Raw genomic sequence first — 14804 nt, 5'->3', positions numbered from 1 at the left:
CGCCCCCAGAGCGCCGCGTAGCGCGAGGTGACGGCGCTCCAGCCAATCACTGGTGCCTTCGTAGATCGGAAAGCCAATCAGGGGAGAGGGGCGGGACCAGAGCCGCCCGGGGAGAGCGGTGGCCTCGCGGTTGAGGCTGGAGCCCCTCAGGCTTCCCCCGGCGCCCGCTCGGTCACGCGTAGCCTCCACTCATCTTGGAAGGAGAGCGCCAGGTGGGGCTTCAGTCCAGCCAGAGACAGAGGCTTGACCCGGGCCGCCTGAGGACAGAGCTGCGGAAGTCTTGGGGCCACAAAGTCTGCCTGCTACCCCTTGGGAAGCTGTGTGTACCAACGCGGGGCGTTAGGTGTTAAGATATACTCTCCTTCCTCCTTTCCTCTCTCGCTCGCTCTCTTTTGGAGGAGGGGGTTCGAGACAGGGTTTCTCTGTGTAGCCTTGGCTGTCTTGGACCAGGCTAGCCTCGAACTCCCAGCGATCCGCCTGCCTCTGCCTCCCTGAGTGCTGGGATTAAAGGCATGCGCCCTACTCCTTTCCTCTTTTTTAGACAGGGTCTCACTGTGTAGCCTTGGCTGGCCCGGGACTCTGAATATATAGACAGGTTGACCCCGAATTCATAGAGATTCACCCGTCTCTACTTTCTGAGTGTTGGGATTGAAGATGGGTGCCACCATGCCTAGCTGAAATCTGTTTATGGGCAAGGCATGGCTGTGGCACTAATGCCTACACAGGACCCGCCCAAAACTCCCCCTTCCATCATGGGGAGATGGGAGGGGGACTAGCAGTGTGGGGCTGCAGAGGGAGAAGCCACTGTGTGTCGTGACGCACCCGTGCTGCAGTGAGCTCCACAAAGTACTTCGTAAATGAGGGCAGGGTGGATGACACGGAGAAATAAATTAGTAGTAAATAAACACACACTCCAGGAGGGCCCGACCTCTTCCTATATTCAATAAATGGTATCACCATATTATCTACTTATATGTGTATTTCTTATAACTTATTCTTTTTATTAATTAAGCTGGTTTGACACCATCTTGGCCTGTTTGGATTGTCATGCAATTGTTCAAATTGTTCACACCAAGCACTTTCAGTCGGAATGTGTAATGGTAGGACCCATACCTGGAGGGTATTTTACAGGGTACTACTGTAGTGACAACTTAGAATTTTGGTTTCAGGGACATGGGCTGCTTTGGACTGCCCACAGCAGACTATGATTTGTTCCAGTAGAAGTACGGTTTTGCCAGCTGCAGATAGTTTCTGCGATTGCGTGAAGGCTAGAATTCTGGAAACTTTTCAGAGAGTACATGCATTCTAGAGCCCCTATAGATCCGTTGTCTGGTGGTCGTTTAGGGGGATTCGTTGTGGTTTGTTAGTAGCCATGGCCAAAGAAGAAACAAAAGGAAAGAAATAAGATTCAGGGATTTTCCAAATTCCTCTCTCCCCTCTATTCTTGTTTCTCTTTCTTTCTGTTCTTGTATCTTTTCACTGTTATGCAGTGAAACTAGGAAAATAAAAGGTGGGAAAAAGAAGAACTGACAAAGTAGCAAAGACTAGCTACATACTCTGAGGGAAAGCACTCAGTTAATACCTTTCTTTCATCAGAGGCGATCCACAGCTGGAGGGACCACCACTTTCCTTACTTGGACAACTACATGATTGCTGACATCAGCCCCAACAAGCATTAGCAAACTTGTCTAAACAGGTATGTCATGGATATGGTCTCTGAATTGCTCAGAATTCTTAGAAAACTGAGTTATGTGATATCTGAGGTTTCTCTTGACATTGTTGCCATATGAAAAGTAAAATAAGACGCTTTTAATGGAAGAATTAGATACAGTTCATATACCTGTTTCAACAAAGCTCCATAGAGAATGGAGCTACAGAAAAAGAAAACTTGTTCTTGTGGTTGATGGTCAACTTGAACGCTCTCTCTTGAGGTAGATACTTATTAACCTTTATGGCCTGAGTCATACTTTATACCATATGTCTAGGTGTATAATATAACATGAACCCTAATTTCTGTTGGAAAGGATGTTCCTGGGAGCATCAGCTGGCCAGGAGTCAAGACCAGATTGAGCTTTATCATGTGTGCTAAGTACCAGGCTGCAGAGATTTAAATAGTAACAGTTTATTGATATGGAACCTAGCCAGAACGTGGGAGTCAAGGTCCAACGCACCACTAAAGTGATGTGGCTGCTCATGAACAAAGGTTTCCTAGAGCCTAGGAAACTCAGGATGATGATGTACAGATCAGAGTGATGCTAACAGCCGTACAACCCATCGTGCTCTGTGGGGAGTGGGTAGACTCACTGTGTGCTGCTGCCGCTACGCTGTCTGCCGAAGCAGCAGCGGCCAGGCCATTCCACTCTGGAAAAACAGCTGGAAGTAGAAAGAGGCGGAGAAGCCCAGAAATTAAGGTCCTTCTGTTTGTATCTTTCCACACCTTGCTGAGACAGTTTAGTTATGTGCATATATTGCGTTCCTAGAAAAATAATCTTAGACTTTTCCCTCCTGTGTGTTTTGTTTCTCTTCCTCTTGGTCTTTCACAGCAGTTGGAACTGTCAGGGAAATTAAGCCAGATTCCTATCCCCCATCAGATAATGAGAACACATCACTGTCGAGGATCTTTGAGTTGCACATCAAATCTGGGTCAGCCGTTCCACACTTGTTTAACCTCACTGTGAAAGGGAAAAGGATTGTTCCAGCTCTGTGATCAACAACTTTAACTTCCTCTAAACATTTTTATTCCATTTAAGGTTAAACATGTGACTTATATTCCCCTAGAGATTCTTAAACATAATGTCTGACTTAAAATGAGACAGTGTTATACTGTAGCTGGCTTGTGCAGGCTTAGAAGAGCTGATTGATTTGGGCTCTTGTGAGATTACTGTTGGTAGATTAAAATTGTCCATCATGGGGTTAGAGAAATGGTTCAGCAGTCAAAAGCATCTGCTCTTGAAGAGGAAGTGAGCTCGAGGCCAGCATGTACATGGTGACTCACAACCATCTGTAATTTTGGCTCTCAGGGATCTAAAACTGTCTTCTTGTTAGGGTCTGTGAATCGCTGAAGAAAGGCCCCAGCCTCAGATGGTATGCAAAAACAAAGAACATTTGTTCTGCAGAGAATTCCAGCATGCTGGGGTCACCACCTTCAACACATGGCAGGGACCCCAAGGTGAGCTCACCAGGCCCCCTTTAAAGCCAGAAAGGAATTCCTACTGTGGCTATGTTCCTAAATTTGGATTGGCTGGTGCCCATGGAGGCTAAGTGACTCAGTTTCTCTGTGTAGCCCTGGCTGTCCTGGACTCCCTTGTAGACCAGGCTGGCCTCAAACTCACAGAAAGCCACCTGCCTCTGCCTCCCTGAGTGCTGGGGTTACAGGTGGGCAACACCACGTCTGGCTATATTGCTTATTTAAAATACCTTTTTTCTCATTGTATTTGGAAACAAGGTCTCACTATGCAGCCCAAGCTGGCCTCAAATGCTGGCTCTTGCCAACTTCCCAAGTGCTGGGATCTCAGATGTGTACCACACCCCTGATAAGTGTTTGGTTCTCCCTCGCCTGGTGTTGGTCTAGACAGGGATGCTCGGCAGCAGTTCAGTGACTGAGTATTCTGCACACAGCTGTAAGTATTTATTAACTACCTATATTGACTAGGTTAATGTCAGCTTGTGACAAGCTAGTGTCAACTGAGAAAATGCCTCCATAAGATCAGGCTATAGGCAAGCCTGTATGGTATTTTGATGTGAAAGGGCCCAGCCCACTGAGGGTGGTGCCATCCCTGGGCTGGTGGTCCAGCTGAGCAAGCTGTGAGGAGCAGGCCAGTCAGCAGCATCAGTGAGTAGCACTCCTCCATGGTCCCAGCATCAGCTCCTGCCTTCAGGTTCCTGCCCTACTTGAGTTCCTGTCCTGACCCTTTTTAATTAAGAACTATGATGTGGAAGCATAAGCTGAATAAGCCCGTTTCTCCCCAGGTCGGTTTGGTCTTGATGTCTCATCACAGAAATCGTCAGCCTGAAGCACTCATAGCAAATTCCTCAGGTCCAGACCGGAGGATATGAGGATGCTAGCACACCATCCCTTTGCTCAGGCGAGTGAAAGAGCTGGTGTGGCTCAGTGTGCACACTGGAGCAGAATGAAGTAAGACTTGAGTGAAGTCTAGGGTAGTCAGCAAACCGCAATCTTGGAGAATGGGGATCAATGTAGCCTTAAAGTGCAGTCTACAGGGAAAGTGGCCTCTGAGCAGGAAAAATCTGTAGCTTGAGAATACTCCAGGTTGGGTTACTTATATGACAAATTATCACATTGTAAAATAATAGTATCTGGGCTCAGCATGCATAATATTCTGAATTAATAACCTAATCTGTATTTTAGAAAAACTAATGTGGAACATCTTTTCAGCTTTCTTACTGAATTCCATCAGATCTGTTATCTGATCCCACGGATCTATACTAGTTAGCCAGCCTGTAGCTTATTGCACAGATCTGTGCCAACGAGCCAATCTATAGCTAGGTAAGCCAAGGCTCACCATGGAAATCTCCCTGCGGCTGCTCTGGAAGGGGGAGAATATGGGTAGATCTGAAGTTAAGGATGCCAAGATCAGGTATTATGTATGGCATCCAACACAAAACAACGCTGCTTCATCCTTCCAACCGCTCTGCCCTGGTCTTCTCAGTTACCAGCCCTCAGGGTTTTTAGACTTAGGTGTGTTTGCTGACGTCATATCCTGTCATACACTTCATGAACCGGTGCATTAAGAGTACGTCTTTCCCCTATCACTAAGTCCCTGCAAGGAGATAGAAGAAATTCTGACATCTGTTTCTGAAGTTTATTTTTTAAGGGTTTCGTAAAAAGCAGGTGATCTCCTTTTGTGAAGAAAGTTCTCCGAGCTGAGCATAGAGGCACACACCTTTAGTTCCACCGCTTGGAGGCAGAGGCAGGTGGATCTCTGTGTGTTTGAAGCCAGCTGGTCTACTTAGTGAGTTCCGGGTCAGCCAGAGCCACATAGAGAAACTCAAAGATAAAAAAAATAATAATAAAGTAAAAACAAAGAAAGACAGGTGTTTATATGAATAGTCCTCTGTGTAAAATATGAAGGTATTTTTTTTTCTTTTGGCGATAGGCCCATGTGATATCTATCACTTAGGTTGGTCCCAGATTCTTGGGCATAGGATTCTGTGAGCTCCTAGTACTTCTGTTCATGGAAGCATGCTCTTGCTTATAACTGTTTACCTTGGGAGTGCCAGACACAGTGCTCAAGAAATTCAGAACTCAGTAAATAGGAAGCAGATGCTACACACAGTTTTACACATATGCCTGTTGTCTGACATACAACTTAATGAGTGTCTTTGTTGCCCTTTTACACGTGATTTAATGTCTTACTGATAATAAAAACAAAGGTCAAGATACCTATCCAAGGGCACCTGGTTAGGAAGTACACGGTCTCTGGCTTGAGACTTCTTCAGTTAACCAGGGTTCTGAGAACAAAAGAGCTGAGGCGGCAGAGCCCAGAGAATTCCATCGCCAGGGTAACTGTCCAGTACACTGGTTTCACTGTGGACTTCAGCTAGGCTTTGGGTTGGTGTTTGCCAAAGGTAATTTATAACTGATGTCCCTGTGGAAGTGGCAGTGCTGTTTCTCTGTGTATGGTTAGTTCTCATTATTCTGGTAGTTTAGTCACATCTTTGTAAACACTGAACTGGCAATACCAGTCTCCTGGGTGAGTCAGTTCCTAAAAGCTTGTGGTCAACCAGGCAGTGTGTAACCTCATTTTCTGTATGTTTGTGATTTGTTGTTATTTTGATATGGGATCATACTGTACTGTCCAGTCTGTTCTTGAACTACTGGTCTTAAATGATTCTCCTGCCTCAGCGCCCAGGGTAAGTGAGACTATAGGTATGTACCAGTGTACCCTGTTTCTGTTTCTGCTTAAAGACACCTTATTTGATATATATTGAGAACTCAAACTTGATTCATTGAATTCATAACCAACAGTTCTCTATCTCAGGCTTATTGAGGCTTACCTAACATCCTCCTGTGAGGTACATTACACCTTCCTGTGTGTAAGAATCACTGAGAGCACTCCAGTGCTATACCCACATCATTTTAAGCATTGAAAGAAACAAACCCCACAATAGTGAAGAATATGATGCTAATATCGACCATAGAAAGTAGAGTCTGAGAACTGAAAAAGGAAGGGGGAGTGGCCACACGAGCCTTGCCTGGGGAGTATGGAAGGGGGAGATGGTTTGCTGCTCTGCACTTGTCTTCCATGGACTGTGAAAGCCATGAGGATTGACCTAGGCTAGCAGATCTTAGTGAGGGGAAGGCTTAAAATATGGACTCTACAAAGTCTGCTGAATTTGTGTTTCATATTTTCAAATATCTTCAGTATCACATGTCTGCACACACAGCTTGTCTCCAGCTGAGAGACTGGAACTGGGAGAACAGGGAGTGCAGACCAACCTGTTTCTGTGCCAGTCACGCAAAGGGCCGCTTCTCTAGGCTTGCAGCCTGTGGAGGCCGCCGCTCAACCGAGCCTCTCTCTGACTTGGCAAGGCACTCTACTTTCAACCCCCTAAAAGTCTCGACTGATTTTTTTTTTTTTTAACAAGGATCCAGCAGTTTTGGCTTCACTGGGTCCCACCAATTCTCACCATAACACATGTAACCAGATTAGTACCTGGGGAGACCAAGACACACAGTTTACTTATCAGATAGAATGAACACTTGTCTCAGGGGACCGAATTATGTGAAAAAGTGGCTATCTGTTGAGGAGGGAAAATAGTAAACTCTTGATGTGTTAGCTCACTCAGTCTATATGGCACGCTGAGCATGTTGGCAAACCGAGGCTCAGGTGTGCCTGTAATAGATGTGTGTGCAGCAGGTGGCACAGCAAGCTTATAAATCCAAATGACCCGAAGTCCATGGCTCTCCCGCTAGATTCTACAGCTGAGTGTTGGGCTGTGAAAGTTTTAATGTCACCTCAGTGAACCTTTGTGTGGCTATGTATCTTTTGCAGTAGATCCTTAAAGCAGGCTTTTAACAAACTGTGAATCCTATCTGCATTTGTGTTTCGTGTGTACACATCCAGGAGACGGTAAGACCGGTAAAAGCCAGGCCGAGCATGTGAGTCAGCGGTACAGCTCTCATCTCAAATACGCATCTCAGTGTTCCCAAAGAGTATCAAAAGAGATAGCATTTAGAGTTTAATTTCTGATGAATAAGCATCATTGGTTAGAGAGAATTCAATGGTTAAATGAGGTATTTGAGCTAACTGTAGGTTTATCCATAATTTTGTTTGTTTAGTTTTGTGTTTTTCTTTTTTGATCAGGGTCTCTATACATAGCCCTGGCTGTCCTGGAACTCACTATGTAGACCAGGCTGACCTTGAACTCACAGAGATTCCCCTGCCTCTACCCCTCTAGTGCTGGTATTAAAGGTGTGCACCATCATACTCAGGTGAATTATTCTTGATAACTTCTATGTCACATTATTAATTAGTACTTAGGATAGTCAGCTTTACTAAAGCAACTCAAAGTACTTTGCTAATTGTTCCATAAGACATTTCTAATTCCTTTAACTAAAAATTGCTGAATCCAACGTTGAGAGGATTTTTTTTTCTTCTGAAATATATACCTAAAGAGAGCTATATAAATCACTTAAATACCAGCAGACTATTTTAGGTGGCTTATACATTACCTTTTATATAGTTGTTATTATTGTTTTGTTTTCTGAAGTAGGGACTCATGTTAGCCTTGGCTGACCCAGAACTTACTCTGTAACCAGGCTGGCCTTGAACTCAAAGCAATTCTTCTACTTCAGCCTTCTGAATTCTGAAATTACAGGTGTGAGTACCATACCCAGGTTCAACTGCTCCTCAATGTGCTCCTCTTTACACTGCGTTCAAACTGAGGCAGATATTGTGAAAGGTATAGCTCTCAGCTCACAGGTTTCCCAGAGAAGATAGATAAAATGGAAAAGGTACATAAGTCAGAGGGGAGCCCATCTTAGATCAGCCACAGGCTGTGACAGGAAAATACAACATGAACTGTTGGACATTGCTGAATTTTGCAATATTTTGGGGGCAATAATCACCCAAGCTGGTTTTGTACTGTGTTTTGGAGTGTGGTCTTACAGGAGGAGAAATTCCTGGAACATGTGGATATCATGGTGAATCTGGCTTCTGAGTTGGGCAGGAAACTAAGAAGTATTCTCAATGTGTTTGCAGGATAGCAAGAATCAGTGCTAACTGGTGCATTACCAAAATGGCATCTGTGAAGAGGCACAATGCTGAGAAAAAACAGCAAATGCACAGGAAGCTTCTGGAAGAGCTCAATGAGAAGCGAGAGTCCCACTGTCTGGTGGAAAGAAGCAATCAAGTGAGCTTACTGAGAGTTCAGAGGAGGCATTTCAGCCAGGCCCACCAGTCCTCAGCTTGGACGCATATCAAAGTGCCTGTTCCTGAAAGTGGCAGGGACTCTTGGGTCAACCAGAGATTCCTGGTATTCAAGGAGAAAAGGCACTTCCCGCTAAAAAGTAAGATAATACGGTAGGACTCCTACCATCCTGTAGGAGGGATAAATACAGAGACAGAATTGCTGGGTTGAAAGTGGTTTCAAAGTCTTGCTCGTGGGCGTCTTTGAAGGCAATGTGTCTGAAGGCAAAAAAATAGATTGCTTGGTATAGGACCCACAATAGGCCAGAGACTCATTTTCTTGCATCTAAAGGACCCCAATCCCACCATGGGCCAGTTTGTTCCATTGTTAGGTGTTTGGGCCCTGCAGGCTGCATTCCCGGCCTACTGAGGTAGCTCTTAACTGCTGATGGTCTGACAAACACGTTTGGAGAAGAGTTGCATTCCCTTCACAGACCTCCTGTCTCACCAGTTTCTGTTGTTTACAGTTTTGTGTTCAAAATTGAAGTAAAATAGGGTTCTAATAACAAATGTGACATATAATGCCATGAGAAACGTAATAAAAATACAGAGGGAAGTTGTGTGGGGAAGGTAAATGGTTGTTTTGGTATTGTTTTTAATATGGATTGTGAATCTTTTCTGTAGTCAAACCAGGCAACTGACAATATTTTCTTATTTATTTGGAAAGGGTGTACAAATGTAATTATATTCAATATAGCCAATATACTATTAATTTAGTTCCCAAAGAATGGCCCACATCGGATGTTATGTGGCTGACTTTGCATTTGGCCAGTGTCCTCAGGGATTGATAGATGGAGGTGGTTCAGTGTGACGCAGAAAGCCCAGACACTGTATTGTGATTTAAGGTTCTTAAAGAGTTTCTTTTGTTTAAAAACAAACAAAACCCAGCCATCTTTACAAAAAAGAATGGTTTGACATTCCTAGTTATAAAGAAATAATCCAGTTCTTCATTCTGCTGGAGTTATTCAGAACAACAGTATGTCAGTTCTTACCATTCTGATGGTAGAGAGAAAATCCATCTCTTAGAACAAACACAAGCCAGAACGTGCACAGTTTCCAACAGTAGTCCAGCACATCTAATCCCATAACTAACTTTCACAGTGTCAAAACTGTAAGCCAATAACCCCAAAGCATTGTTTAGAGAGCAGAGAGCGCTTTGCCTTTGACTTGAGTTTCCATCAGGTGAGAACTAGGATGGAGATAAAAATGTTGGCTTTATTATTGAAAAACCAGACATTGACTAGAGAAACTCACTAAAAAGCAGTCCCCAAGCCACCTTATCCCTAAAGAGTGTTTACCCATCCTCAGGGCAGAACCAGAGACCTGCTGCTCTGGACTAAGAACAAATGAGAGCCAGAACAGGTGCAGAGAAAATTCTCGTTTGTTAAGTTAGGAGCTGCAACATTATGGTTTAATAAGGGTATTAGTTTAGTTGGTCTCAACAAATACAAAGCTACATATATCATTTGTTGCAAAGGAACAGCCTCTTTTTGGAAGCTGGTGTTCTCCTGTGCTCTGAGTGTGGAAGGATGAGGAGGTACAATCCAGCCTTCCTGGTCCTCTCTAGGGTAGCTCACTCAGGCAGCTGGTGCATGGTACGTGTTATTTTCTGAACTGGGGTAGGCCTTATGTCCAAGGCAACTCATGGAAGGAAGAGTTTGATTTACAGCTCCAGAGGGTCAGTGGCCATAATAGCAGGGTAGAGGCAGCAGGCAGGTCTGGCAGGCTGGAGCATGTGCTGACCTGATCCTGGGACACAAGAGGACTCACATCTCATCTCTTCTCCAGTGGCCCCACATTTGAATTTCACTATCACACTGTCACTCCACTTGAAGTCACCTGAGACAAAAATTCCTGCTACCAAACACGTGACTTCTCACCACTGGTCTTACCTTCCTCATCTGGGAAGTGGCCAAAGACCTGTGTGGAACTCTGGCCCTCACCTCTACTCAGTGTGTCTGCAAGTTCTGTCAGCTTCTCTTTCAAAATCAGTCCTGAATCTGAACTGCTATCACCTTGGCCCCCCTTAAAACCAGAGAAGGATATTAGCCTTTGGCTGATGGTACCCGGCTATGACACTATGGTAGCCTCTGGGTACCCAGTTTGTACCTTTTCTGCTCCCACATTTACTTCACAGGACAACCTGAGTGAACTGACCAGAACACACATTATGTTAGCAGCTGCACAGAACTCACGTGGTTTCCCACCTAATTGAGGATAGAACCCACATGACTCTTCCTGAACAGTCCCAGCTTGCCCTTTGTATAGTCTCCTCTGCTTACCTGGCCCCTTGGCTTTGCTTTCTTCCTCTTCTGGGACATGCCAAGCTGGCTTCTGCCTCGGGAACTTGACAGATGTTCTTCTCTCCCTCTCCCTGGCCCACCCCTCTCTCTGTCCCTCCTTCCCTTTCTCTTTCCTTCTCTCTCTCCCTTTTCTCTGTGTGTCTGTCTGTCTTTCTGTCTGAAATAGGCAATGCCTTTAGTTAATCTAGGACAAGAACAAACAAGTGAAAGAGTAAAGATACCATCTGCCCTTCAGGTTGTTCTAAAATCTGTGCCATAGATTAGATTGCTGAAATGTATTTCTGCTGTTTTGCTTAGGAGCCTAGCCTTTAGCGGCTGAGTCATCTTACCAGCCCAATAAATGTATTTTCTATCTTTCAGATAATGCCATATTTGGATGAAGTATATATCGAGAGACAACAAATAAACTCTCTTTGACAGTCTTCATTGTCTGTGAATTATTTAGAAGCATTAACTATAAAAAAAAAAAAAACTGGCCTGGTGTTATGGCAAACACTTGTAACCCCAGAACTTAGGAGGACAGTGAATCCCAGGCCAGCCTGGGCTATGTCTCAGGACCTTGTCCCTGAAAACAGCTGGGGATGTGTAATGAGACTAGAACTACTTTTCTTTTCAACAGTAGATGCCCAGTTTCAAGAACCTTGAAGGGAGACTTACTCCTTTCATGAGCATGGGCCCTGACAGAAGACATTAGACTCTTGATTCACAGCCAAAGATCCAACCTTTGCCTGTAAGGAAACATTATCTTTATTATGTGACGTAACCAGGCCTACCTCTGCTCCTGAGGGAGCTCTTATCTCTATCTTCTGAGGTAATCACCTGGCCCCACGGCCATTAGTGTCTCCTCCCTGGCTGAACAGAAACAAGGGACAAGATCCACAGTTTATATTCTAAGTATCCCGGTGAGAGGTGCCAGGGCCCAGCGTGATGTAGGAATGAGCACAGAGAAATGACTGTCAGGTAGTTGGATCCCCTCAGCCTTCTTGCCCTTACCCCACCCTGTAGCTGTGCCTCTGCCTTCCCACAAATGGCTGCAGTTCTCTCTACTTGCCTTTGCCTCTTAGCTCCCTTCCCATCCTGTGACTTAAAGGCACCTCCTTCGTGATAACGTCCTTTAGCCCTTCCCATTAAACATCTCTGCTTTGCCCTGTGTACCCTATGGCAGCCTCCAGCTGAACCCAGACACTCAGAAGCACATTTGTATTTGGACCCTGACCCTACCTGAATCAGCAGGCATGGAGTCTTGCATCTCCCAGGAGCCAGCATGTGAGAGCACCTTTCCTCTGCCCTGGCTTCCTGCAGGGCCCCATCAAGCCCACTAATGTGCACACAGGATTCCACACTGCTTCTCTGGTACTCTGGAGAGAACATTAGTGTGGCAACATTGTCACTGTAGGCACAGGCAACTGATACCTCCTCCCTGAGCTCTTACAGAATCCACGTCCTTCCTCCGCACTGCCATGTGCCCAAAGAGACAGGGAAGGCTAAGCCAGAGGTCGGTCAGAACCAACCAACTGTGACCATCTAAGAAGGCTTCAGACGAGAATGGTGTGGGCCCGTAAGCTGCACTGTGATTCAGCGTGAATGGGCTGTGTAAGGGTCTCAGACATAAGCCCTTACCCAAGTCTTCAGTTTCCCTCCAGTACAAGAGACTCCGCCTAGGAGCAGAGGCCAGAGAATCTGCACACTTCCTTGGAGAGCATGCTGAAAACACTCTTGCTATGTCCCTTTTGTAGGCTCTTCCTCCTCCGTGAGCCCATGAGGCAGGTTACAGAGAACAGCCTGGACTTTAGGCATTGTTACTAGGCTGGGGTGGTGGTGCCTTTAACCTCAGCACTCAGCAGGCAGAAGCAGGTGCAAGTTAGTTCAAGCCTGATTGGTGTAAATAGTGAGTTCCAGGCCGGACAGGCTCACTGGGGGTGGGAGTGTGCGTAGGAGTGAAAAAAGAAAAACCAGTTTACTGTGGCCACATTGAGAAGAAGTCCAGGCAACTGCCTGGCACTGAGGGTTCAGTCGAGGGGAAACAGGTATAACTGGTCAGCAGTCCTGGTCAGCATGTTTCTAGCCACCATCAGCCCCATTGTCCAGGCTCTGCTTGTCCTGTAAGGAGAGCTGATAAGTTGTCAGAACTCTGTAATCTCTTCTTGGGAGACCAATTTCTCCTCTGGCTGGCATCAGACTAAAGCCTTTCTTTTCCTTAAGACTCCAGCTCCGCAAGGTTCATTTTTTTTAATGGTCTTGAGAGCCAAAAGGAGGGCACTGTGCTCTTCAGAAAGTTAAAGGTCGTGGATGCAGGTTCAAAGAAGCCAGACTGTTGGGTTGTTGGTGCCATGGACAGGCAACAGCATGGCAGGGGTCCTGAGGGGTTCAGGTAACACGGTGGGAACTCAGGAACCAGGCCTCTCTTGGAAGAGAGAGTCTCTTCTTATACCTCCTGAGGACAGTGGAGGTGTCGCAGCACAAGCCTGATGCCAGGCTCTCTGAGACCCAGGCAGAGGCAGGGCAGGGTGGGGAGCAGGAGGAGTGACTACCAGCGCCCCCTGGATGTAAACTCACTTCCCCAGATGAGGTCTTCGAGCTTGACAGTCTGTTAGCTACAGGGAGTGTTCTCCATAGCATGCCTGTCAGTATCTGTGAGAGGGGACGGTGCTGTAGGCACTATGGCCAGGGCAGCAGATGCAGGCCAGCATTACATTCTTAACACTACTCTCACTCTTGCCAAGGTGCCTGTAGCCATAAGGTTATCAGGTGCTTCAAATGCTGATTGATGAACCTTACATATCTGGTTGCAATCCTTGTTCTGAGAATCTCCGGTCTCAATGCTGAATAAACTCTGTTCCATTGTCCCCTGATATGCCAATAAAGCGGCTTACAGCCAATCGCTGAGCAGGGGAGAGAATACGCCTGGAATTCCTGCCAGCCAGGGGAGGAGGAATTAGAAGAGGAAGTAGGAGATTCAGTCTGGGAGAGGTCCAAGACAGATCAGAAGAAGATATATCTTCCTGCTGGAGCAGGAAAGGTACAAAGTGAAAATATCTCTGTGATGCAAGCTGGAAGGAAGCCAAATTAGTTTAGAGGGTTAAGAATAGAGTAACAACTGCTCAATTATTATGTTTTAAAGCTTATTACTAAATGAATATAAAAGTCTCAATTATTTGTGTGATAGTTGGGTTAAGAGAGAAGCTGAGAGTTTTATAAAAATAACTAACAATGCCAGGGCAGCAGCACTCTGGGAGGCAGAGGCAGGTGGGTCTCTTTGAGTTCAAGGCCATCCTGGTCTACAAAGTGAGTCCAGGATGGCCAAGGCTACACAAAGAAACTCTGTCTCCAAAAACAAACTAGCAAAAACAAAAAACAGGGCAGTACAATATCATAATGGCTACCATCACCCTATTCAAGCTTCTTATGGGGCAAAAAGTTGTGCACTAACTTTTATGCTTGAGCACAAGATCCTGGGCGTCCTAATTTCAAGAACCAATTGACAGGTGTGTGGACAAGTGGGGCCAGTTTCTGTCCTCCTGTTATCATTTCCTGAAAGGTATGTCCTTACTAGGCAGGTGCTTTGGTTTGAGGCTGCAGTGCAACTGCGTAGGAGGCTGAGACAGCATTGCTGCGCCTAAGCAACACGGTGAGGTTTGTCTCCTTAGCGGGGAAATGCCTCAGTGCTCTCACAGCTGCTGCTGCTTCTGGCCAATGGCCTCTTCCCGCCTCAGCTCAGACCTGGGTCCTTCTTACCTGCACACCTCAGCTAAGACATCATGCCCATAGAGGCCCATAAGCTTATTGTTAAGTGGGGAAAGGGTGTGTGTAGGGGGGGGGGTTGTTCTTCCCTCAAGAAGCCAGTGTGTCTGTCTTTCCCAGCCTGCTCCATGACTTTCGAATAGTCAGAGCCCAGGGTTTCAGTATCCAAGCCAAATCTTCCTTTTTTAAAAACAGAGTTTTTAGCTGGGCTGCAGTGGCACATGCCTTTAATCTCAGCACTCAGGAAGCAGAGGCAGGCAGATTGATGTGAGTTTGAGACTAGCCTGGTCTACAAATCAAGTCCAGGACAGCCAAAAAAAAGAAAACG

General features: G+C 45.8%; 1 protein-coding gene across 5 annotated transcripts in view; it reads left to right on the top strand.

Annotated features, from left to right (window-relative positions):
- Window positions 1–91: 91 nt before the first annotated feature.
- The window catches only part of Spata45 (spermatogenesis associated 45), a 22857-nt gene continuing 8144 nt past the window's right edge, over window positions 92–14804 (top strand). The window contains exons 1-5 of one of the 5 annotated variants that reach the window (XM_055609236.1): window positions 92–212; window positions 1597–1696; window positions 3046–3169; window positions 8226–8533; window positions 11096–11157. In XM_055609236.1, the coding sequence (XP_055465211.1) occupies window positions 3087–3169; window positions 8226–8533; window positions 11096–11115 (411 nt within the window). In that variant the 5' untranslated portion in view covers window positions 92–212; window positions 1597–1696; window positions 3046–3086 and the 3' untranslated portion in view covers window positions 11116–11157. Of the gene's footprint in view, window positions 344–1596; window positions 1697–3045; window positions 3170–8225; window positions 8534–11095; window positions 11158–14804 lie in introns of those variants that run through there. The other 4 variants (XM_055609234.1, XM_055609235.1, XM_055609237.1 and 1 more) reach the window with 4 other exon arrangements.

The sequence above is a fragment of the Psammomys obesus genome, unplaced genomic scaffold, assembly GCF_907164565.1.
Source record: "Psammomys obesus unplaced genomic scaffold, mPsaObe1.curated_primary_1811, whole genome shotgun sequence".
In the NCBI taxonomy this organism is placed as follows: Eukaryota; Metazoa; Chordata; class Mammalia; order Rodentia; family Muridae; genus Psammomys; species Psammomys obesus.
This window is presented reverse-complemented; position numbering and strand designations above follow the sequence as displayed.